Source organism: Ixodes scapularis, unplaced genomic scaffold (genome assembly GCF_016920785.2).
Source record: "Ixodes scapularis isolate PalLabHiFi unplaced genomic scaffold, ASM1692078v2 PGA_scaffold0__279_contigs__length_252992795, whole genome shotgun sequence".
Classification (NCBI taxonomy): domain Eukaryota; kingdom Metazoa; phylum Arthropoda; class Arachnida; order Ixodida; family Ixodidae; genus Ixodes; species Ixodes scapularis.
Window position 1 is genome coordinate 27,278,761 of NW_024609835.1, and position 23,743 is coordinate 27,302,503.

The 23,743-nt window shown below is 48.2% G+C and overlaps 2 protein-coding genes across 3 annotated transcripts in view; one reads left to right on the plus strand and one right to left on the minus strand.

Annotated features, from left to right (window-relative positions):
• The window catches only part of LOC8051240, a 103,856-nt gene extending 89,742 nt beyond the window's left edge, over window positions 1–14,114 (minus strand). The window contains exons 1-2 of the mRNA XM_029967524.4: window positions 14,074–14,114; window positions 4,054–4,196 (exon numbers count right to left, since the gene is read on the minus strand). Coding sequence (XP_029823384.2) covers window positions 4,054–4,178 — 125 coding nt within the window. The 5' untranslated portion in view covers window positions 4,179–4,196; window positions 14,074–14,114. The remainder of the gene's footprint in view (window positions 1–4,053; window positions 4,197–14,073) is intronic.
• A 1,769-nt stretch (window positions 14,115–15,883) lies between these two features.
• The window catches only part of LOC8050541 (dipeptidyl peptidase 9), a 38,251-nt gene continuing 30,391 nt past the window's right edge, over window positions 15,884–23,743 (plus strand). Inside the window, exons 1-5 of one of the 2 annotated variants that reach the window (XM_029967530.3) lie at window positions 15,884–16,847; window positions 17,918–18,334; window positions 19,179–19,347; window positions 21,214–21,324; window positions 22,506–22,684. In XM_029967530.3, the coding sequence (XP_029823390.2) occupies window positions 16,803–16,847; window positions 17,918–18,334; window positions 19,179–19,347; window positions 21,214–21,324; window positions 22,506–22,684 (921 nt within the window). In that variant the 5' untranslated portion in view covers window positions 15,884–16,802. The remainder of the gene's footprint in view (window positions 16,848–17,917; window positions 18,335–19,178; window positions 19,348–21,213; window positions 21,325–22,505; window positions 22,685–23,743) is intronic. The other variant, XM_029967531.4, reaches the window with a different exon arrangement.

The window sequence follows — 23,743 nt, forward strand, 5'->3', positions numbered from 1 at the left end:
GCAGACACCAAGAAAAAGAAGAGGGGGACAGGACAGAGCACTTACTCCAACTGAGTGTTTAATGCGTTCCCCGAGAAAGACATAAAAGAAGAATTAGGCATGTGAAGATAGAAAGAGGAGGAAGATTAATGTTACAGATTATAGATGCATTAAAGAAATTAAAATTTAATGTGTCTTCACCCCTTCACACTAGCAAAAAAAAGAAAGAGTGAGATTTTTTTTTGATTGAGCTCATTTTTTTGGCTAGTGTAAAGAGGTGAAGTCACATTTGATTTGAATTTTTTAATGCATCTATAATCTATTACATTAATTTTTCTCCTCTTTCCACCTTCACATGGCGTTTTTTTTTTCTTTTATGTCTTCCTCAAGGTATGCATTGAAGGGTAACTGCAAAGAAAAAAGATTTTTTTTTTAAACAGCCTAATTTGGACGAGCATGTCAAAAAAAAAAAATTTCCACGGAAAACATTTTTTTTACTATATTTATTGTGCAAGACTGATTTTAGTTTGCGGCTATTTTTTCCGTTTTAAATCGCGCGCCACAAAGCTGGTGTTCCATGACGTTTAGCAACCATTGGCTGCTATACTTCTCATTGGCCAAGAGTTTGACTGATAGCTTAGATCTTGGTTGTTAAACCTTTCTTATATGTTGTAATTTCCTGTTGAGCGGCATATTTTTACGTCGAAAGAATAACCCATGTGATGAGTTATTATTGTTTACAAAAGATTTACAAGAAGGGCACTTCCGTTTGGATTCATAGCATAACAAACAAAAGCTTCGCCATTCCTTCATGGCCACCGAAATCTCTGCTCCCGCCTGTCTCGCCTACCTCGACTAGTCGTTTCGCCGAAGTTATCAGTGTTTCGTGTTGACCCAGGTGCTTGAGTGAGACTTCCTGAAGTGAAATAGTGTGTGCTTAGCAGCTGTCGCAGGTGTTAGTGATAGGAAGCGACGCGGGGTTTTGGCTTTCATAGCACGGTTTGTTACTTTCGCTTTCCTCCTTGCTTTCTTAGCGTGCTTTTCTTTTTATTTGCTTGCGCGTGCAAATGTTTATTTTTTTGAAAATGTCAGCTCCTGTAAAGCGGCGCCGTTGCTCTGTGAACTGCTGCAGATGAGTGATCGCGAGAGCGAGCTTTCCAGCAGCCATGTCGCCTCGAAAGGAATGCTATTTGGCTGGAGGCAATCAGGCGTTCGCGTAGCGACAAACGTGTCCAGGTATGTTCTCGTCATTTCACTTTGGAAGCCTTCGAGATTCACACCAGGTGCACCGAAGGTCCGCAATTGAGACACAGCTGTTACGTAAAAAAACCTGGCACAGCCAGGTTATTACGCAACAGCTGTCCGCAGAAGCCTTCGGACGTCCGAATTCTGCTGTTAGCCGACAGACTTTTTTTCTCGGCTTCCGAACCATCTTACATAAAGTTGTTTAAACTAATGTGCACTGTTACCGTAAATCTAGGCTGGTGATTGCGGCTTTGTAGATTATCTTATTCGTTTTGCTGGAGACGCAAACAACGGGCATAACAAAATCTGTTGCATATTCCGCATACCTTGCAAAAGCACTTCCCCAGTCGCCTTGCGAAAAGTGCGAAACAAGGAGTTCGCACCGTCCCGACTTCCCAGTCTTTTACCTGCTTTAGAGGAGTTTGTACCTGCTAGTAGGCATGCCTACTAAAACTGCAACTTGAAACTAGGGGCCGAGCCAGAGAGCAAAGAGACAAAGTTGAGAAAGCTTGCTCGCCTTCCCCAATTTCTGAACTCTCAAGTGATTGTAACGCAATAAATGCACCAACGCCTCTTCCCAAAATAAAAAAAAAAGCACTATGTTCACTACGTAAAAAATGGTCTCAGTTCATGCATCTGTGGGCAGGTAGGAAATCTTGCCCAAATTTATTCATACCGCATGATGAGCGCAACAAACTCGCACGAGATTCCTAGGAAATATCGGTGGTGACTTATGTTTCCCTGAAATTCAGTATAACCGGTCGTTTGCAGGACCAAATCATCTACTCGAGCGGTGTGCGTCATTGTGCGAACGTAGTCCAACAACACAAAGCATAAAAACGGCAGATCTAGGACAACAATTCAGAGTCCATTGTTCAATTAAAACGACGTAATTTTGTTGAAAACGCCCGCAGCTTTTTACTCATGGTATGCGTCGGGGAATCTTCCACATTTTGAGACGGAATGAAGGAAGATTTACTTTTAAAAACACTCGCTGCGTCCTGCCAGACAAGCTTGACTGAATCAGCTGACGACGACTGGACTGAACCCATTGAACCTCAACCACACGACAATCAATTTGAGCTCCATGTTAGTGTGGGTGTCTACTTCCAAGCACCGCACCACACACACCATGAACGTTTCAGTTCTTTGTCTGATTGCCGTGTTGCACCAAACAGAACAAGACCGCCGAAGTCAACGCAGCGCTGTCGTGAACGTTGGCTTGTGGTTGCGCACTGGTGGACCCTGTGACTCCCTTCGCTTTCAAAGCACACACAATAATTACGAATGATACTTTCAGTCTTCCAGGAACATCACAGGGGCACTTCTCCAGTCACGTCTTCGCTACATGTGCTCGCAAACCGCAGAGCTTCTCGACTCCTGTCAAACCAAAACAATACCGGCGCCATGTTTAACGTGCGTTGTTGCCAGATCTTACCGGAAGTCAAGACGCTGCGTCGTTCAACTCTGCAGCCAAGTCAACCCAAGAGTGAAGGGCGGGGCGTACTTCTCCGTGTGGGTCGAAAGAGCGGGAGTTTCAAATGTGGAGAGGTTTTGGCTCTGACTAAATTACGTCCTGTAACGTAAACATTGCTAAAAAAAAAGTTTTGCGGAACATTTGTTTTGTGACATGCTTGTCCCAATAAGGCTGTTTAAAAAAACACTTTTTTCTTTGAAGTTACCCTTTAAAGGGATACTGAACCAAGGAATTTAGTGTCCATAATAAGTGGCGCACATTCTTTCCACGAGCCAGCAGCCGCCGGAGTGCGCGAGCACACGCAACAAAAATGACGTCAAAGACCTCCATTCCCGGTTAAGAGGACAGTGAAATGTATGGGCTTCGGGCCAAAGGAGAATAAAGACAAGTTTTTTTATCTACACAGTGGTGTCTGGCACTAAAGGTAAGCGATTAATTGGTCTAACAAGCATGTAGCTTTCACTTGTAGAGATGAAAAGCCTGTCTTCATTCTCCTTTGGCCCGAAGCCCATGCATTTTACTGCCCTCTGAAGCGCGAATGAAGGCCTTTGACGTCATTTTCGTTATGTGTGCTCACGCACACCGGCGGCTGCGGGCTCGTGGAAAGAATGTGCGCCACTTATTATGGACACTAAATTCTTTGGTTCAGTATCCCATTAAACACTCAGTTCATGTAAGCACTCTGTCCTGTCCCCTGTTCTTTTCCTTGGTGTTTGCACTTTTGATTTTTAAGAGCTTGGTAAGCCCTGCCTTGTGATTACAAGGTGCTTACATCTCTCAGTGGCTGGAAAGATGATTGACATGTAAAAGGTTGGTAGTAAATTTGTATCTCTGTGTCATAATAGTATTTTGATCAATCTTTTTTTTGTTTTGTTTCAGAAGCAACTATTTAAGATAAGAGTCATTCTTGTTTTCAACATTGCTTCTCCCGCTTTGGTTTGAGACATTAACAAACATGGATGCCGGCGTCTGCGGAATACTGAACGAGCTTGGCTCATTGAGCTTGTCAATTTTTATGAGTGCAGGCTGTTTTGAGTTCACAGAGGTGTTTACTTGAAGATCTCATCAGCAGACATACTTCGCAAGCAAACAACTGTCCGTAGCTCAGAATTCAGACGTTACGGCTGCAATGTCCGGAAAGCATCTCCGACCGGTGCGTTTGACACGTCTTTATTCCGCCCCCTTGGTTTCTGCCTGGCGAGATCGTCCCACCAGGCGGAAAAACTGCGGAGTGCCACGACCTTGGCAGCATCGCGGCAGTGGAGAGGGGTATGAATGCAGACGTGTTCTACCGCAGTTTGCTTTGTAGTCGACGAGACTACATAAACCGTGGCAGCCACGAACTGACTTACTCGGGTGCGACTGCGGACGGCTTGCTGCCCAGCCGGTAGGTCCTGGCCTTGCTTCCACGGGTGCAGGTTGCCGGCCCACCTTCGCCCGCCTCCGTGCATCCAGCCGGGTCGGGTCGGTGCGACATCTTACGGAAGCCACCGGGCTGAAAGGCCACGTGCAAAAAGGTCACTCGTTTCATCGTCGAGAGCACCGACAGATGAAATGACCATCACCTAACTGGAAAAAGAAGAATAAACACCATCCACCTTGGCGTCCTTTTGTATTGCAATACACCGTTGAGGCTAACGTAGATTCCGCAGTGCTCCGAAGCGGTCAAAGCTTCGCGTGCGAGTGACGGCTTCGTTTGGCACTTCCTTTGTATAAAAGCATGAGCAAATGAGACGCAAGACGAAGCCACGTGCTTTCGCAGCAGCAGTTAAAAAAAAAATGAAGTGAGTTCATAATAAGCGAATGGGTGAAAGCCAGATTTCTATTTGCCTATGACCTGTTGTGTGCCACCGCCGCACAAGGACCTACTGGTTGTTCTGGGCCATTATGCAAATAAAGTATTATTATCATTATGCTATTATATTTGCAATCTTAATAACAACTAATTCAAGCTACATAAAATAAAATCAACCCACACACGAGGGCAGCATCGTGCAAAACTGCCTCGATTTTGCACCGAAGCCCTTCATCAGCTTACGCATGCATTACCTAATAAATGTCTACTAAATAAGCACTAGAAGGCTGTCGTGACAAACAGGTGCATACTGCAGCTTTACCAGTTTGCGATCACATCAAAAACATTTCCGAAGGTACACGAGGGTACTTGCGAGGGGGGGGGCAGCCAGCTCTTACTCGAGAGGTGTGAAATGAGTGTCGATGCCATCTAAATGAGGACAGACCGTAAAATATTTGTGTTCACTTTTTTTTTCATATCTATCAAATGTTGTACGCAGAATTTGACAAAAAAAAAACGCAGCAACGATCGAGTTTAATATCCTTCTTTCTGGCACAGGACACCACGATTTTTTCAAAACGTTGCCTCATTACTGGATTTTCTTCCTTGCCTTTCCTGTCTTGAAATGACAGGACTAAAGTCGCTGGATCCTGGGGAGAGTAGCGTCCTTGCCCTCCCTGCCTGCTAGCCAAACAGATACTCACAAAAATACAAACAATCAAACTTCACAAAGGTGACGGGCCAATCGGTTGCTATCTGTACGTAGCCGCTGGATTCCAGTGCCCGCTCTGCTAGGAACCAGAGGAGTGTTTCAGGGGTGAAGGTCCCGAGGGTCTAGCCTTGTCCGTTTGGCGTCCGTGCTCACATCGATCTTGCTCGTGCTCGTGAGTTCACGTGCTCGTGTAAAACAAAAAAAAAAAAATGATGAAAAAAAAAAAAATGTTTGCGCAGTCGACAGGATTTGAACCTGTGCGGGGAGACCCCAATGGATTTCTAGTCCATTGCCTTAACCACCCAGCCACGACTGCGGGACGAGTAGGGGGCTCTGAGATGTCGTAGTAACTCAAGAGCTGGGGATGTCATGGATGAAACGTTGCATGTAGCCGCTCAACGTCTACACAGGAGAGGGCACTGCAATCAAGTGCATATATAATCGCGGTAAACTTTGCATGCATTGGCTCAACATTTATAGACGAGAGGGCGCTGCGGTCAAATGCTCAAATGCGTATATAACCACGCTCTATACCACACATTTTCTTTCAGACATGGATGAAAACAAACGAAAGACTCGGCATGCTGCGGTTCAGCGACAAGCACCACCAGAGCTTCGCCCCAATCAACATCATACACCACGTGGAGATGCGGTCATTTTTTATCAAGGCTGTGTCTACGGTGCCATCCGACGGCACTCCAATTGCGCCTATAAGTGCCGTCCAGTCGGATGGCGCGTGTATCACTGGGCGTTGCACTGGGGAGCTCGTTAACATACATACACCCCCCCCCCGCCTGCGGTCACGCCGCTTCGCAGCGACAGTATGCAGCTGCTAATTACAAAACTATTGACCCATTAGGCCCCACCGTACACGCCGCAAAGCGGCGTGTACGACGGGGCCTAATGGGTTGGTTTGCCAGCCGGCAAACCAAGCCGCGCTATACCACATGCACCTCCGGAAACGAAGTCCCATACCATTTCGTTCAGATATATTTCGGCGACACCATTCATTGTTTTCCTGTGTTAATCGTAAAAAAATTAATGTAAATATCACCAAATGCGTCGGCAAAATAAAATGTTTGAGAAAACAAAAACAAAAAAGTAAGCCTGCGCCGGGAATCGAACCTAGGATCACTTGCTTATGAGAGACATCTTGCCACAATGCTGCACTCCGCTTCAAAAAAACTCGTTTTGAGACTTTCGGACGGCACTTGAACGCTCTGCATAAGTGCCGTCAGACGGTACTCCAGACACTACGTTGTATCAAAGCAAGCGGCTGAGCACAGAGCACAGTCACGGTGCGCAACACACGCAGGTGAAACCTGCATTGGCTTAGAGCGTCTTTTCAAAGGCGCGAGCAAAACTGTTTACCTAAAACAAAACATGGCTGCTCCCGCACGGCTCCGCTTTGTTGTTGCCTTTTTGCTATTTTTATGCCTGCGAGCCCTGTTTATCGCTGAAGCTCCGCTGGATAAATGTTCCGGGCACCCGTGGGATCTGGACCGTCGACTCCCCAGCGGGGGGATCTCCACCAGTACCGCCGCCAACCTAGTGCACTGCTCGGTTGCCATTAGGCCTAAAAGCCTGCCACTGCCGTCCGCCCGCCCGCAAGTCGCCTGGCTGCTACTCATTGCCGGAGACGTCTCGCTCAACCCTGGACCGCGGAACCCTGGACCACGCCCCATCTGCCCCCGATGCTGTAAGCCTGTTTACGACAATGCGGCCGCATTACAATGCGACCGATGTGACGCTTGGCTGCATAGGAAGTGCGAACGCCTCGCATTGTCCACGTATCGGCGCTTGTCAAACTGTGTTGAGCCCTGGTACTGCGGCATGTGCCAGCTGCCTTCATTTGCCAGCCTCTTCGAGGCATCGTCGACCACCTCCCGTGACATCCCTACTGCCTTCGACCAAGTGCTCACTTCGCAAGCCGGCCGTGTCAGCACCTCTCGCGGTATGGTTCTCAAATGTTCGCTCTGTGAAGAACAAGCTGCGAGACCTACATACACTCCTGGCAACTTCGCCAGCCACCGTTGTGGCACTATGTGAAACGTGGCTGGATGACTCCATCTACGACAGTCAACTTGCCGACCCCAACCGCTTCGCCGTCTACCGGAAAGATCGCTCACATCGTGGTGGAGGCGTGATGATCGTAGTGCCACGCCAACTTGTGAGCCGCAGACACACCGACCTGGAACGCCCTGACCTGGAGGCTGTGTTTGTAGAGATTGTACACAAGCAGGGAAAAATGCTGCCAGGCTCTGTGTATTGCCCACCTAGCAAGCAAGCAGAAAGCTATGGGCTACTTAATCAGTCTCTTCAGTCTCTCGACCCCAAGGCGTACTCGAACATTTGCATTTCTGGTGACTTCAATGCTCACATTGACTACTCCGACCCATACTTGGGTAGTAATTCAATTACAGTAATTAAATTACTGTAATTTAATTACTCTTCCTGGTAATTTGTAATTGTAATAATTACTTTTAGCCTAAAGAAATTGTAATTGTAATTTAATTACTTTCTAACGTCAGTAATTGCTAAATTTCAGGCACAATTACAATTACTTTTGGAAGATTTTGTGGCGGCGGCGCTTTTCCCCCCTGGCCACGGAGACGACAGCACAGCCAAAGCGACAGGGGACAGAGAGTCTCCCAACCTGCTAAAAAAAATGGAAAAGAGGGATGGGAAAAAAAGGCTGGGATAGAACGGAATGAAGGATTTTGTAGACTGTAAAACGATTTAATGAAAAATTTGAAAGATAATTTGATAAATGAGGGCTACATTCGCGTCCGTTTTCGTTCCTGTCGTAGTTGAATCTGACTCTTCGTCTCGTTTGCTTCCTATTGCTCCCGCTTCTAGGGGTCTTTCTTATTTCTCATTCCCACAGGGGGCATCGGAGGTCGAAGTCGAGCTGGTTGGCTCCGATCACATCATCCGGTCGAGGCGGGGAAATTCGAGGTTCTCCTTACGCGTCTTCGCCGCTAGCATATTCGCTTACATATTTCAGTCAAGTTTGGAACTTTTTTGTTCATGAAATTATTCTCTTTTCTTTATGAGCTTTTCACGTCCTTCTCCTCTATCTCGTATGTTGATACCACTAACAGTAAGTCGTGCTACTCTAACATCGAGGCGAAGAAGCAAAGAAGCAGCAGGTCTCATTAACACGACTCACCCTGCCTTACTTCCAACTGTTGTTGCTACACTGCTCTTCCTTCTCCCAATCCTCGTCTACCTTTTTGTATAAATCTTCATTATTTAGTGTTCGCTCTACCTAACCCTTTCAACCGTTTGTTAGCCTGATTGGACGAGATTCCAAAACTTACAAACCGCGGCTTTAGCTGTAGGGAGCTTGTTTTTGCATTTGTTGTTCGTTGAAGGCTTCTTTTTTTATAGAGGGCTTGGCTTGCACATTGTTTTTACACCTCTATCGTGACCCTCCACGCGTTGTCCTCTCGTCTTGGCCTGTGGAACCGTCCCGAGGCGCGCAGTGCTGCATTGCATTGAGAAGCTGCAACAGTCTTATCTACAATGGAAAAGGAAAGGCTGCCGGGGCCTTGTTGCAAAAAATTCTCTAAACAGATTAGCACCAATGTAAAAAACTATAATCGTGAGGAGCAAACTCTCCGGACCGTTTCTGAAAACAAATTCAATAAACCGAAAGGCGACCTCCAATTTGCGGAAACACTTGCAGGTAGGCAACTTTCTTGTTACTTTGAATAATACTTACAGTTATAAAAAAAATAATAATAATGGCTCGTCTATATCTTCCAGCTGAAACGCGCTCAAGTAAATCGTGAAATCGAGGCGTCCAAGAGGCCGCAGTTTTGGAATAATTCGCGGATTCTAATTTTCGCGACGCGGTGCGGTCGCGATATAGATTCCAATGTGTTTACATTTTTTTTTTCGCGAATTATAGGAGATTCGCGAAATTCGCGAAAATAAAGTCGTTTGCAGTGTATCATGAATTTTTGGAGGTTGTTCTTGCCATGCTAAATTCAAATCGGTCTTCTTTATGAGACGCATAACATCGATACAATCATTGCTATCCTAATGATTAGCTACATGACAATCCTAAATTTATTATTTATCTCAGGAGCTTTTTGGGTGTTACCGTGCACTGAATTAACCCAGAATCCCTGGCAATGGAGTTGCTGCTATTGTGACACTAGTTTTGTGGAAGCGACCACAGTTCGTGTGCTACGGTTACCCACATCCGGCATGTTGCAAGTCCACAGACAGGGATAGGCAGCGAATCATCGTGGCTGAAAAGTTTTCGTAAGTTGTCGTATCCTTTAAATGTTTGACATCGTTTACAAGTTTCTCTTATTAGTCATTTTTACGTGGGTTTTATGATACCAGTACTGTCGCATATTTGTTTCCTTATATTATTTTTAAGTTTATTTTTTCTTGGTTTGACTTGGATACCATTTGCATAAGTTCTAAGGAGATTAACCTCGCACCTGTGAATTTTGTCGCCATTTTTTATGTTTTGAGAATATATGAACGCAGGAGTTCCTTACTCCAAACTATTAAGTTCTATAATCCATTTAACAAATTTCATGAAAGGAAAGTACAATGCGTGACATTTATACAGCGGCCATATAACTCGTTTACAGTTATATGGCCCAATGTGGGGGGTAACTCTCAGAAATAAGTAATTGTAAAGTAATTGCATTACTTTCAAAAAGTAATTTGTAATTGCAATGAACTACTTTTGCGTAGTAGTAATTGTAATTGTAGTTAAACTATTTTTGGAGCTAAGTAATTGTAATTGTAATTAAATTACATTTTGAGAGTAATTTACCCATGTATGCTCCGACCTCACCTCCCCCATCCCCTCGAACCAAACCAATGACCTCCTGCTTGAAATCATGGAGACTTCTGGGTATACCCAGGTGTGCAGTGAGCCTTCATATACCTCTGCGGCAAAGGAGTCCTTCCTCGACTTGGCTTTTGTCAGCAACATGGCACTCACTTCAGAATGTTGTTTGGAGCCCAGCCTTGCTGGTTCAGACCATAGTGCCATTCTCCTCAAGACTGTGTTCTCTGTGCCTAAGTTCGGTCGTTATGCCAGGGAAGTCCAAAATTTCTCTGCGACTGACACGACACATCTGAACAGACTTGGTCACCTTGACCCCTGGTCCATGGTCCCTGACGAGCCCTCGCGAGACATTGGGTATGAAACTTGGTTGGACTTTATGGACGCCATTCAGCGTGACTGTGTTCCTGTGAGATCTGTCTCTGGCTGCAGTAGGTCTCCCTGGATCACTAAGGAAATTATCAGATTCTCCCATCGCAAGAAGCGACTGTTTCGGAAGGCCAAGGTGCAGCGCCGCCCTGAGATCCTTGCCCTCGCTATAGTCGGTTGCAAGCTAAGAACAATCTTTTAGCTCCACCCACAAGCGCATTGCGCCCATCTGAAGTGCCTCCACCGTCGAGAAAGTAGTTCGCTAGCAACGTTGCTTTTCCTTCCTCCAGGAAACGTGTCTTAAACTACTACAATATTTATTTAATTCATTGAGGACATTTAAATAAGTTAGAATACGTTTTTGTCAACGAAATAGCTGTTTAGTAAAGAAAGAAAGTCATGTACAATGCACCGTCTTCCCAATTCATTTTCTGTCCAAGATACTGTCTAACATACCGTCTTCCAGCTCTCAGCAGTGCTAAGCCTTGCGCCCGCTTCGAAATTTTCGTTGGCGATATCGTCGCTGGATTCTCACGTTGTCGCACAAAAACTGCTGCAAACGCAAACCGTTAAGATTTCGTGGCGTAACCTCGGGCACGTAAAACACGGTGCAAAAAAGCAGAATAATTGTCACGAGAAACTAGCGTCGCGTTGCTAAGGCCAGCAGCCATGTTGAGCTTTTTTTTTTTTTTTTTTCAAAAGGATTGCGATTGGTCCACGGAATCGTGACGTCATTAAAACGATTGGCTGGCGTTTCTCGGCGTAGGATTACATTTTCCTCTGAGAGGCATTTCCGATTTTTTCTTAGCTTGCAACCGACTATAGACAAGCTCAAAAAGAATTGAAAAAACTCGTCCACCTCTCACACCGACAGTATGTGCAGAGAATTGCCGAAAAGGCTGCCCGCTCCCCCCAAACTGTTCTGGGCCTACATTAACAGCCAAAGAAAATCGTCCGCCATGCCCGAATTCACTTGTGACGGCAACATTTTACAAAGCCCATATGACATTGCTGAGCTTTTCAACGATCATTTTTCCTCTGCGTGGACACTGCCACAGGACTGCTTAAAGTATGCAACGTTCAACACAGTTCCTGGATCTCCTTCCTTTACCACACCTACCATCAGGGAAGACGACACCATGAGGGAATTACTTCGGATCAAGCCCACACAGTGCGCTGGGCCTGATGGACTTCACCCGGCGCTCCTTAGTGCCTGCTCCACCTCGATTTGTCCTGTCCTTACTAGAATGTTCGGAAGCCTTCTTTCTAGCAGCTCCGTCCCACGACAATGGAAGACGGCACACGTCACTCCAATTCACAAGGGCAGCGGTGTACCACTCTCTACTGTGTCCTCTTATCGACCAATATCTTCCACATCCATAATCTGCCGCACAATGAAGCGTATTCTCAATGCCAAAATCCTTGACTATCTGGAGTCCGAAGCACTACTATCACCACACCAATTCGGCTTTCGTAAGAACCGCAGTTCTGAACTCGCTCTCGCCACCGCTGTCAACACACTCAGCAATAGCTTGGATGGCAGAATCCCCTGCGAAGTTGTCCAGATAGATTTCAAACAGGCTTTCGACAAGGTAGACTATAGCCTACTCCTTCAGAAAATCCGACGCCTAGGATTTAAAGGAAGCTGTTTTGACTGGATGTCAAACTTTCTGAGTGGTCGTCGCCAACGGGTTGTCTATCACAGAGCTTCCTCCACCTGGTCTGATGTACTCTCGGGCATACCACAGGGCAGTGTTTTGGGACAAACCTTTTTCAACATCTGTATAAATGACATCACCGTCAACCTGGTCTCCAAACCCCTGCTCTACGCCGACGACTTGACCCTGATTATGCCGGTAGCTCGTCCCAGCGTTGACTACCCACGCCTGCAAGAAGACCTCAACGCTGTCGTCCGGTGGTCTCGCATGAACCGCTTGCCTCTGAACGAGGCAAAGTGTACCTCAATGCTTGTTCACCACCATCAGCAGCAGCCTTCCCACCAAGCTCCCAACCTTCCCGGGACCCCCTAGCGTCGGGTTGCTGCCATAAGGCTGCTTGGTGTAACCCTTGACAGCAAGTTGCGCTTCACTAACCATATCAGCAGTGTTCTATCCAAAGCCCGAAGGATCGGCTTTGCTTTGCGGGTATCCGACACTAACCATATCAGCAGTGTTCTATCCAAAGCCCGAAGGATGCTCGGCTTTGCTTTGCGGGTATCCAGGGGAATGGGCCCACAAACTCTGAAACACCTCTTCACTGCACTGGTGCTCCCCCACCTAGAGTATTGCAGTTCTATTTGGGATCCTGCGCAAGTACACTTAGTAGCTGCTCTGGAGAGTGTTCAGCGACGAGCAGCATACGCCAGCCTTCGCCAGCAGTCCCCGCTGGTACCCCCCTTATCGGGATATCGGAACAGCCCAACTGCTGCGCGCGGTTCACTGGACCCCATTGTCCACTCGTCGCAAAGTCTACTCGATGCGACTCCTGGCTCTGTTCTCCAATTTGACGAAAAATCGCTGGCTGCCTCTTTTGCAAGTGCGGAAAACCCGTACAGGGACCCTACAGCCCCTTCTATCTCGCACAGAGCGTCATAGAGGCTCTTTCCTGGTGCGGTCAGTAGACCTATGGCGCTCACTGCCCTGTGAACTGACGGACAATCTCCCCACAAATAAGGATGAATGTAGGACGTTCTGCAGTGCCATCGCCAGACACCTGCGTGCTGAATGAACCGAAAGTGTAATGTAGCATCCCGGTTTGCCCTGGGGTGGGTTGTGGCAAAGGCTGTGGACCATCGAGCAGGTTGGTGTTGCAGAGCGCCCTACGTGACCACTGACTGTAGGGTGCAGTGGGGCGCCTGCGCCGCTGGCTGGTTTTGGGGCCTCCGCGGTGTCGGCCACGACTTACTATAGGGATTTCCCAGTCCTCCTTTTCCTTTATATTTTTTTTTTTCCTTTTGGTGCTGCAGGCCACTGGCATGAACCCTCGGTCTTTCTGCTCTCACCGGCATCTCTTTCTGAGTGCAAATAAATATTATCATTATCATTATTAGAGCTTTTCACGAATTCCCATTCCTCCATTTCGTCTTTCGCGGCATTCGCACGGTCACGTGTCCAAAAGAAAGCCACCCTCGCTAATAAACGGGCGACTAACTTCCAAGCAGCAGAAAAAGAAAGTTGAATAGGACGGCTGTTTTGATGAACCCGAGACGGGGGGAAAAAAGACAAGGACGGAAACACAACTAAAAATGACAAGCCTCAAAACAAGCTTGGTCCTGAGATAAGTGCCTGAACGCGTGAAAAAAACGGGACTAAAAAAAAATTATGAAAACAGAAAGCAAAGCGAAGTACGAATGTTCTATGCTCTTCTTGTGCATTGGCACAAACATTAAGTTGATTAAGTCGGCGGGCCTAAGTGCTTCATTGCTATGTGAAAGCACGTGGACACGAGGGCGAAATCGTCACCGGACAACAAAGCACGATTGACGGTAGCGAGAGCAGCAACACAGAAGTGACAAGCGGGTCCATATCACATTGACAAGCTGAGACATGAGCCCATTAGACGCTGTAAACAAAAAAAAAAAGGGCATCGAAAAAACATACTAACCGCCAGCAAGGTCTTTGGATCGAAGGTGAGAAAGTTTGCCGGTCGTTATCAAAACTGACCAAAACAGAACGAACCTGGCGACACGCCAACACAGCCCAGACGCCCAGACATTCACTGTGGTCAGGGTTGCCACTGGGTTTGGAGTCAATGTAGCCAAATCACGTGCAGAAAGTAGCCAAAAGTAGCCATTCTATTCGAAATTTCGCCAAGAAGTCGCCACGCCAAATATGTACAATATAAAGGTGATAAAGGTATTAAAAACAAGAAAAAAATAGTCAACACTATACTAGCAGTCTTGAGTTTACTGCACACACGTGCCAGCCGTACTCGGACGTAAATTGCGTAAATGTTCAGAAGTTCACAAGGGTGAGGGTGAAGCGCTTCAAACGCTTCAATTTAATATCAAACACTGAGGCGAAGTTCTAGTACAGGGGTGGCTAAGCTGCGACTCGCGAGCCGCATGCGGCTCTTTGCGTGCAAAAGTGCGGCTCGCGGTTCCCTCCCCACCCAACCTCCCCCCCTCCCCCCCCCCCCCCCCCCCCCCAAAAAAAAAAGAGAAATGGAACGCGTTTTAAATGGAAAGACAGGTTGCGGTTTGATAGTCTTGTGCTACTGCTACCTTACGTACAGTTGGACTGCTTTTGACTTGGATAGATTTAAAGTAGTTCAAGTTTCGTTTATTGCTCTAAACAAAAGTTTGCCCCCCCCCCCCCCCCCCGTGTCTCTTGGAAGTTTCGTGGGTTTGTTTGCGGCTCTTAGGCCGGGTCAGCCTGGCCACCCCTGTTCTAGTAGATGGTGCTGGCCCCAGAAGAGTTTGCAGTCATTTTCTGGAGCACTTCATCTGGGACCACGCATCGAGATGATGTTTTCTGCTGCAGTCGGAGGCCAAACTTTATTCTTGGGGTGGACTCCTGAAGGTCAAGCTTCATCTTATTGCGAAGTTCCGTTTTGGTCAGCGACGTGGGGGACATTTGAGACTGGAAGCGTCAGAATCTTGACGGCGGCCCGCGATTACTTTGGGAAAGGGCATATAGCGGCAGCATCCCTGAAAACCAGTACCAAAAGCTTAACGCAGTGCGTCGCGTTTGTGGGAAAAACAGGCCACAGTAGTCGGATCTCCGTTTCCAGCTCATTCCTAGACATGCTGAAAAGGTGAGAAGACAAACTAAAAATTTCCCGGCAAGCATTGGGACCCATTACAACCTCCAGGCTGATTGCTTGAAGCCTGCGGAGTGCAGAAGCTGCGTTAGGAATGCGCGTTTGCAGTTGACTGGCCATTTTCTACAAAAACGAAAGCATCGTACTCGAATGTAAAGTTGGTCCCTGCACAAGGTCCGCTTGTGCAGGGTCCAGGTAAATGCTCTCAGTGTTTCTTTATTTTTTTTTCAGTCAGCATGCTCGTTTCCAGCTTTTAAAGATACATGAACACAGCTTGCAGAACGGGCACGCTTTGGCCCGGAAACATGTCTGCGCGATACTCCTGAGAGCCGCAACGGGCCGCAGAAAGTAGCCAAAAATTCGCCAAATCGCCATGCGTAATTTTCGGTAGCCATGCGCCCCCAAAAGTAGCCAATTTGGCGAAAAGTAGCCACCAGTGGCAACCCTGACTGTGGTGGCGGCACCCAAGTACCGGAAGTCCAGATCACCGGAATTGCTTCACTCCCAACGTTCCCCTCGGAAGGGTAGCTCTACGGATTAAAGTACCCCGCTTTTGCTTCCAAATTAATTTAGCATGCAAAAATAAAACCATTCTTTTTCATCTAATTGAAGTTAATCGCTGGCCGTCCTGGGTGTCGCAGTACCACTCATGGCATCATACATAGTGGCATCAAAGGACAAGGCACAAGCTTCAAGACATACGTCAAGAGCTTTCACAGACGAATTAAAAAAATTAAAAAAAAAAAAATAGCAAGATGGCGGCTTCGTGAATGTTTGTTGTGTTGTGTTCCGAAAAACCTCCGGTGTAGTCCTTGTGCTCGCTTTATACGCCCACATTCTTTAACTTGTTGCAACAGACGGTCGACCGTACGATCTCGCGTCGCGTCCAACGCCGACCGATTCGCGTTGCTGGATTTCAGACGACCGCCTTCCCCAGTCTAGCGCCCATGCACCGCTCCAAGCTTGCCATCTTCTGTCCTTTCACGCGGGCTGTCTCCTTTGTAGGTGATCCCGGAGTTAGGAGTATGCCCGGCGCTCTGCTGCGGACAGCTAGTTAATAACTTGGCGGCCCCACAAAAGACGGTACGTTGTGTTTGTCGGACTCGTTCTCACGTTCCTCTCGTGCCGTCCCCGTCTCAAATCGGCGATCATCCCGGGGCTTTTGCATGTGTCCCTCGATTGACGTCGGTTCCGGGGGCTCTCGATCAAGGTACGCAGGCAGCCTGCCTTCGGAGATTGCTTTTGGGCTCTGTCGTGCACCACGATAGCGACGGTATCTTCTAGTCCCGCAACTGCACTCGATCTTGTCGGCGCCAGGGCAACAACAGTCGTACAGGGCCGATCTGCGGACCCCTGAGCTACTCCGATCGGCTGCGTTTGTTTTAGTGCGCCTGAAAACGTCCGAATGTACGAGGCAAGCAGCACTGTTCTTTTTCGTGTCGGCATCCTGTCCTTGGTTCTCGTTTTTTCCTCGCAATTCTCGGTAGGAATGTTGACTCTCCGTCCGCACGCCGTTCCATTTCGCGCCCTGTAAAAGACCGAGCGGTGCAGTTACATCTGTCAGGCTGACGTCTCGATCCCGGCACTACCGGATCTAAAGCGGTGTACTAAGCCAAGTGGATTGCCCAATTCATTTTGGGCACGAATGGCGATCACTGATGCTCCCTGTGGGGAATCGTCCCTTTTTCGGGTAATTTTTTGTCTTCATTCTTTGGCAGAAATGTCTGCATTGATACGGGAGATTCTGATATTGTGGTGTGGTCAGCTAATGTTTAGTTGAAACTATATATCCACAAATACAACTTTTACGGACAACCGGCAGATGTTACAGGCAATGCCGCAAAAGCGAATCAAAGCTGAGACGTGATGTTGGCCATGACTTCCAAGACACAGCTACGATAGGAAAGATGTTATTGTAACGAAATTCCTGATATTATCAGCAATGTCCATTACAATTTATGTATTAGGGCTGCTGATCTAGATGATTCCACAGGGCTCGAGCGGGAGAAGTGAAATGCGCTCAAATATGAGCGAGGCAAAACGGGAGTATGCCAACAAGGCAGTAAGCCAACAGCATGTTAAACAAATTTTGGCAATGGATCCTTGTAGCTTCTAGAAAATGTAATTTAAAAAATTCAGAAAACTTCTTTCTAGTTTTGGGGTTACATCTGTACCAATTGATAATATAATATGACGGCGACTTATTGCGGAGAGTTTGTGTAACTGAGGTTTTGGGGGCACACATCAATAGATCCTCGGGTAATCCGGTTAGTTGCTGGGGCATGCCAGATGCTCTTAGACGGCTTGATACGTAAACCCCCTCCTCAATATTTTTTTACCCTTTTATCTTGAGACAGCATCCTAGTTGATGCAGTATGTTACATTCAGATATTTCTCTATTTGATAGTCAACTTCAAAACAAACTAAAACATATGACTGCACTTTGCTGCTCACTTTAGTACAACTGATTGGTGTGTAAAACATATACCTCTGTGAGCATTGAGTTACTGAACGGCTCCTCAAACGGGTAGTGATTCCTTTTCGTGCCATCGGGTTGCACTAGTTTTTGTTCACAACTATACCCCGTTTCACCTTACGACTGACCACGGCGGATGCTACAAGCCATCGGAGCCAATTTGAGGCTATGGGACTATTACGTGACCTTGGAGAGAGGGCACAGTAATGTGCAGAGAGCGCATCATGTGCAGTTTTGGCTGCAACGGAGATCCTGATGGGCGTCTCTGCTCTCCCCTCCACCAGGGGATGGAGGAGGCGGGCGGCCGCCGCAGCTGGGTCCAGCTGCGTCAGGCGGTGCGCCAGGCACGCTGCCGCCTGTACGGCCTGGCACCCCGCCTTCCCACAAGCCTTTCTTTCGGCCGGGGGCGCCTCTACTTCCTCAGTCCGCTAGCCGGAGGACGCGAGAGCAGTCTGCACTACGTTGACCTGCCCTCCCCGACTGCGGGAGCGGAGGAAGCCCCGCTGCTCGCCTGGAAGCCCCTGCTGGAGCCCAAATTCCACGTGGTGCATCCGCCGGGCCGGCTGTCACGGGAGGAGCAGCTGCAGTGGGAGCGGCGCCGCCTCATGGTCTGGGGCATCACTGCCTTCGACCAGCAGGACGGGCGTTTCGTCTTCCCCGCCGGCGGGTCCCTCTTCTACTGCGACGACGCACCCGACAAGGTGAGGGGCGGCCAAGGTCTAAGATGTATGTGGGTGTAAACACCGCGTGTGTCGCAGCTGCCAGATAAAGTCCTCTCCTCGCCTTAGTTGCTACAGATGGCTCCTCGATGTGCGGCTAATGGCAGAGCTGTGTATACAGAGAGTTTGGTCAATGGGAGGCACGGGCAGAGCCAGGGCGTGCGGCAGACTCGGAAAGAGGGCTTGGCATGCTGTCTTGACCAACCAGAAGCCAAAAAGAATCCCCTACCGGTGGTAGCGAGAAACAGTTCTGATCAAAGTTGCCAACTTCGCCATGCACGTGGCAATATGAGCCTGGGAAAGAAGCAGTAGAGACTCTGGGCTATTTGCAAAATTCCTCAAAGGGCCATGCAGATGCCGTACGAAATGGGCCTTTTGGGATCTTCATATCCTCTCATACAAAAGACAGGAAGAGGATCAAGGTCAATCTCACTCCCGCTGCGTGTTGTGGGACCCTTGCTATAAAGCCCCTTCCTGTTGTGCATCATGACACCTATAGGGCACACTTCACGTTTTGGAAATGGCCTTTTCATGCTAGAGTGTAGGCACAACGAGCAAAGTTCTGTTAACCAGCCAGTTCAGTCAATTTCCGTTCCTCCTTTTTCTACCCCACATCAGAGAGTACCTGCCACAGACGTGCCAATACTTTTCCTGCAAATAAATAAAGTGGGGAATCTCGATACAGCCAAGCACCCTACGTACTAATGGTCTCTCGTTGGGCCGAGATTCGGACAGGCTTAAGTGATCAAGCACTGCGGACACCGGGCGATTCCGGTGGCGTCCCGAGGTGCCTGGCTACAACCCCTCTCTCTTTCCATGCGTGCAGCCCCCGCCCTACTTCCCGGTAGAGCTCGGCTCGGGCCTGTCGTGTGCCCGGCTCAACTCGCAGCTGTGTCCCTGCAACCGGGACCTGGTGGCCTTCGTGGCCAGTGGCGACCTCTGGGTGCACCACATTGCCTCGGGCTGCGAGGCCAGGCTCACCTACTGCCGCAAAGGTGGGTTGGACGCCCCTGGCTGAGGCGCCTAGCTTGCAGGTCCCAGCTCGAGCCACCGAGTGTTTTGTAATGTCTCTTTGAGCTGGAAACCTTTATTTGCAACCCCCGTGTTCGTAGCTCGGTTGTAATGGTCTACCACCCTTCTCCAAACAAGCTCTCAACCCTTTAAAAAAAAACGAGCAGGGCACGTTGTTGGGAGCAGTCTCCTTTTGCGGTCCACCGAAGAATGCACTAACGTTTGCTTACCGTGCTGTCAAGAAAATGATTTTTTCAGTATGAAGCCCTGGCCTCAAAATTTGTGGTAGGCCCTGTTTTGATATAGCGAATTACGGTATATATCGAACTAAGAATGTATGTCCGACGGAGTTCGTTATAAATGGGTTTGACTGCAGCATCTCTCAAACAGTATAATAGAAGAACTATATCGTAGTTAAGAGGCATGCAAACATCAGTTAACTTTTTGCTTATAAAAGAGTGTGTCTTTTATAAATAAACATTCTTCACGGAGCGTACTACAGCGTTACTGAGACCAAAATTCGCGTTCAGCATGGGGGAAAACAAACCCGGCACTCGAAGGGTTAATTTATCGAACAAGGAGGGGCCACTGCGTGGTCTCAAGCTTCCTGGGAGGGTTGGCCTTTTTGTCCAGCTTTGAGGTTGTTGGTGGGGAAGTAGGAAGGAAGGGAGGAGGTTGTGGGGTGTGTGAGCATTGGGACAGTCCCACAGGTAGTGTATGTTGGAGAGGTAGCTGGCACAGTGTAAGCATACCGGTTGGCCGGCACGTTCTTCGAGGAAGCAGATGCAGAGTGGAGAATCGAGCCAGTTAGGCTTTCTGGTTGGCTGATGGGGGTCATCTTGATGCCGAGAGTAGAGAGGATGTATACGTTTGGCACGGGCAGTCTGACCAGATGGTGAACTACAGCTGGTCAAAAGGTAATAGGCTGGTTGGTTTTCGGGAAGGCTCTTTACATGAAATAGTCCCTAATTTAGTCAGCGAGAGGATGGCGATGGCTCGTTTGCCCGTCGGCAAAGAGGCTCTGGTAGCTTTGGCCACCTTGTCTCTATTACACTGGGCCACCATTTTAAAGCTGTTGACTGCAGTACCACAATGTGGTTCTGAAGCAAAGCATGGGAGCTCTGGCATTCTGAGAACATTCGGTGGCTCTAGTTCTAGCAGTTAACGGGAACTCCCAGTTAACAGCTCCTGAACAGGTTTGCAAGTTATCTCATTTCGAAGACTAGTCTGGAACCTTGGGCAGGCCTTGTAGGTCTTCCAGACCAGACAGTGCGTGCAGAAACAGCAAAAATGGGGCGTGCAGAGGCTCAACTTACATGCATGGATACGACGGCTTTTCCATTCCATGTTTGCAGAAAGCTAATGCACTCTTGTAACTGGGTCTTTCTGTCTTGTGCGATTTACTTCAAATGGGTTTAGTCGATCTGGCTTGCACGGTTTCCACTAAATGATGCGGAGCAGCTATGAGAGTGACACATCCGGGTAAAAGCCCTTTTACTACCCAATTTGAGGAGGGCTAACAACAAAAGGTACTAAAACTTTTGCAACTTTTGAAGGTCTCGGACTCAGAAATGCCTGAAGAGCTTATAATGGTACAGCCAGTTGATTTTAAATACCTATACAAAGAGTTTAATGTTTCCAAACCCTTTCGAACCCAAGCTTCGAGCGGTGTGGGAATTCTCTGGCTTCAATGTTAGGGTGAAGAATGACCTTCCAAACTAAGGCAGGGTCGACATCTTCTCAAAAGATTGCCCACCGGTTAGTTAGTGTGCCAGTGTTCTGACTAAGGGCTGCCCTAAGCAAACCGAGCTCCCTCTGGGCTGACTGTGCAAGTGCTTCCTTGGCTGCAGATGGGGCGAGCGTGTCGGAGAGTCCAGTGAGCGTGGGCATTCCTTCCTACGTCACTCAGGAGGAGTTCAATCGCTACATGGGCTTCTGGTGGTGCCCTGTGAGCAACAGAGGTGAGTGCCCTATCCTCATCTTCGTGCTCGGTGCCCCTGAACCTGTGACAGCGACTGGTGTGCAAAGCTGAGCCACCTTCCGTGAGGAATATTCACCGATGTTTGTTTGCAAACAAGCTCACTACCACCCCCTATCGGTGTACCCCTGCGCGCTTCCGGTTTTCCTCTTCTTTTCCAATTGTCTCTACTCCTTTTGTTATTTGCACTACTTTGTACAATGCACTAATGTTCTTACAAACATACTACACAAACTTCTCCGAAGGATACTCTTCTTATCCGACCGCTGTGCGTAGCTGAAGAATAAATAAATACACTACCGGAAGTCTACTGGGGCACCAAATATGTACTGTGGCGCCCTCGTGGTATCCACTCCCACCGAATGTGGTGAATAGCCTTTCCAACAGGCACCCTGCCATCTGGCGGCAGCCAAGCAGGCTTCAACCGGAGCATTCTGAACTACATTGCCAGAATCAGTGAAAACCTTGGGCGGCGTATGTCTGCCTCTTCATCAACTTCATTATTCATTGTCTGTTGGTGCAACGCTGAGGTTTGACTGTAGGCAGGGTGGCGAGTATGGGTTCTGAAAGGGGGCCTGTCAGAATGAGTGCCATCGCAAAGCATCTCTGCAAGGGTGCTTATGCACATTTGCAAATAGTTGCACTTGGAAAAATGGTCTGGTCACCCTGGGTCCTATTTCAATACTGCAGAGCTTTGCAATATGGCCACTGCTGTGCCACTGCTAACCGGAAACCTTAGATGTGTATCACTATGTCCTGATCTTGTTAAAGCGTGTCTGCGTGCTGCTTGTCCCAGAACCGTGAAGTAAACTGTGCCGAATAGAAATATTTCACTGAGGCCACGTTGCTGCGAGGAAAGGTTTTCCAGTTGTTGCCGATACACTTCGTGGAGAGTGCGCAACATGTTTTAAATGTAGCTCTCGAGCGACTTTGACCCGCATGCATTGAAACTGGCAACTGTCGGGAATTAATCTTGTAAGTTGCGTAGCCCGTGAACCCCGTACTGTGGTGCCTCAGTGTGATGCTCGCTTGTTGGCGCATTTTGACCGACCTCTTGAAGCACTTTTCTCGGCACAAAATGATTGCCACAGCGTGCGCAACGTTCCGTGTTTTTTTGTGCCTTTCTACACACATTGCGACTACTGACCAGTTTGTTGTTCCCAGGGGGCAGCACCTACCAGATACTTTACGAGCAAGTGGATGAGAGCGAGGTGGAAGTGGTGCACCTGCCTTCCTTCGGGGACGACGGCAGCATGGAGGAGTACCGTTTTCCCCGGGCCGGAACGCTCAATGCTCGGTCAACCCTGCGGCTGGCGCAGTTCTCCCTGGATGGCACCGGACAGGTGGGTGGCAAAATCGCCACGAGTCTTCGTGCTGCAGTCGGCTCTCGTTAATTCGACCCCGACGGGGCATGCAAAATCGGTTCAAATTATCCAAAGATCGGATTAAAAGAGACAGTGGAAAAACTGCCCAAGCCGGAGTCACTTTAATTGGAAGCAGTTAGTGATGCCTTTTTCGCCGTTTACGCCTGAAACATTCATTGAACGGCATGCTCCAAAGGGCACCGACATTTTTGAGCGCACTTTCAACCGCACTCGGCCGTTCGGTTGGGGTGCTTTCGACACCGTCCTCTTCTTGCTTCCATCTTTTGCGCCCATCCTAAGGCCGGTCACATTGACTACAATGTCATCGTCCGTAAGCTGTCCGCAGACTTGTACGCCGTTGTCCACGTTTACAAAGTCTCGATCCAAGACACCACCCAAGGCAAGGAGCAAACCAGCCTTTGGTAGAAGACAGCTTCATGTCGGCGTCACTGTTTTCGGCGATCTCCTTTTTTAATAGATCTCTCTTGACAACAACCCAAAGAATGGCCAAGTTCGTACCGATGGACAGCGAGGTGTACTTCTCGTGCGATACCGTACGCAATCGATGCCGCAATACACTTTAGCTTGAGCATATGGCAAAGCTGCATCCCGTGGCTGGTTCAGTCAAAAACGCACAGATTGCTCTGACACTCTCTAGTGCGGCCTTTGCACTTCCTGTACAATTTCCACAAATGAGCTTGCAAAGGCTTTCGGCGCTTCCATGCAGAATGCTGCACAGCCGAGCTACACACTCCTCACCGCCGACGTTGGACGGCGTGAGTTGGCTTTGTCGTGGTTGCGCAACTGCACAAACGAAGCAAAAACGCTCCTTTGCGTAACGACCCCAAGAAATCGCACCCCAAGTTTAGAGAAAAAGCACCGTTACATACATTGTCATTGGTCTACCGCCTCCCAAAAGCTCTCAGAGGAAAAGAAAAAATGAAAAGAGGAGAGACAAGGAAAAGAGGAAGTCTTTTAAAAGGGGAAAAAAAGGAAGAGCGGCGCTACCAGCTCCTAACAAAAGTAAAAAAACAAATC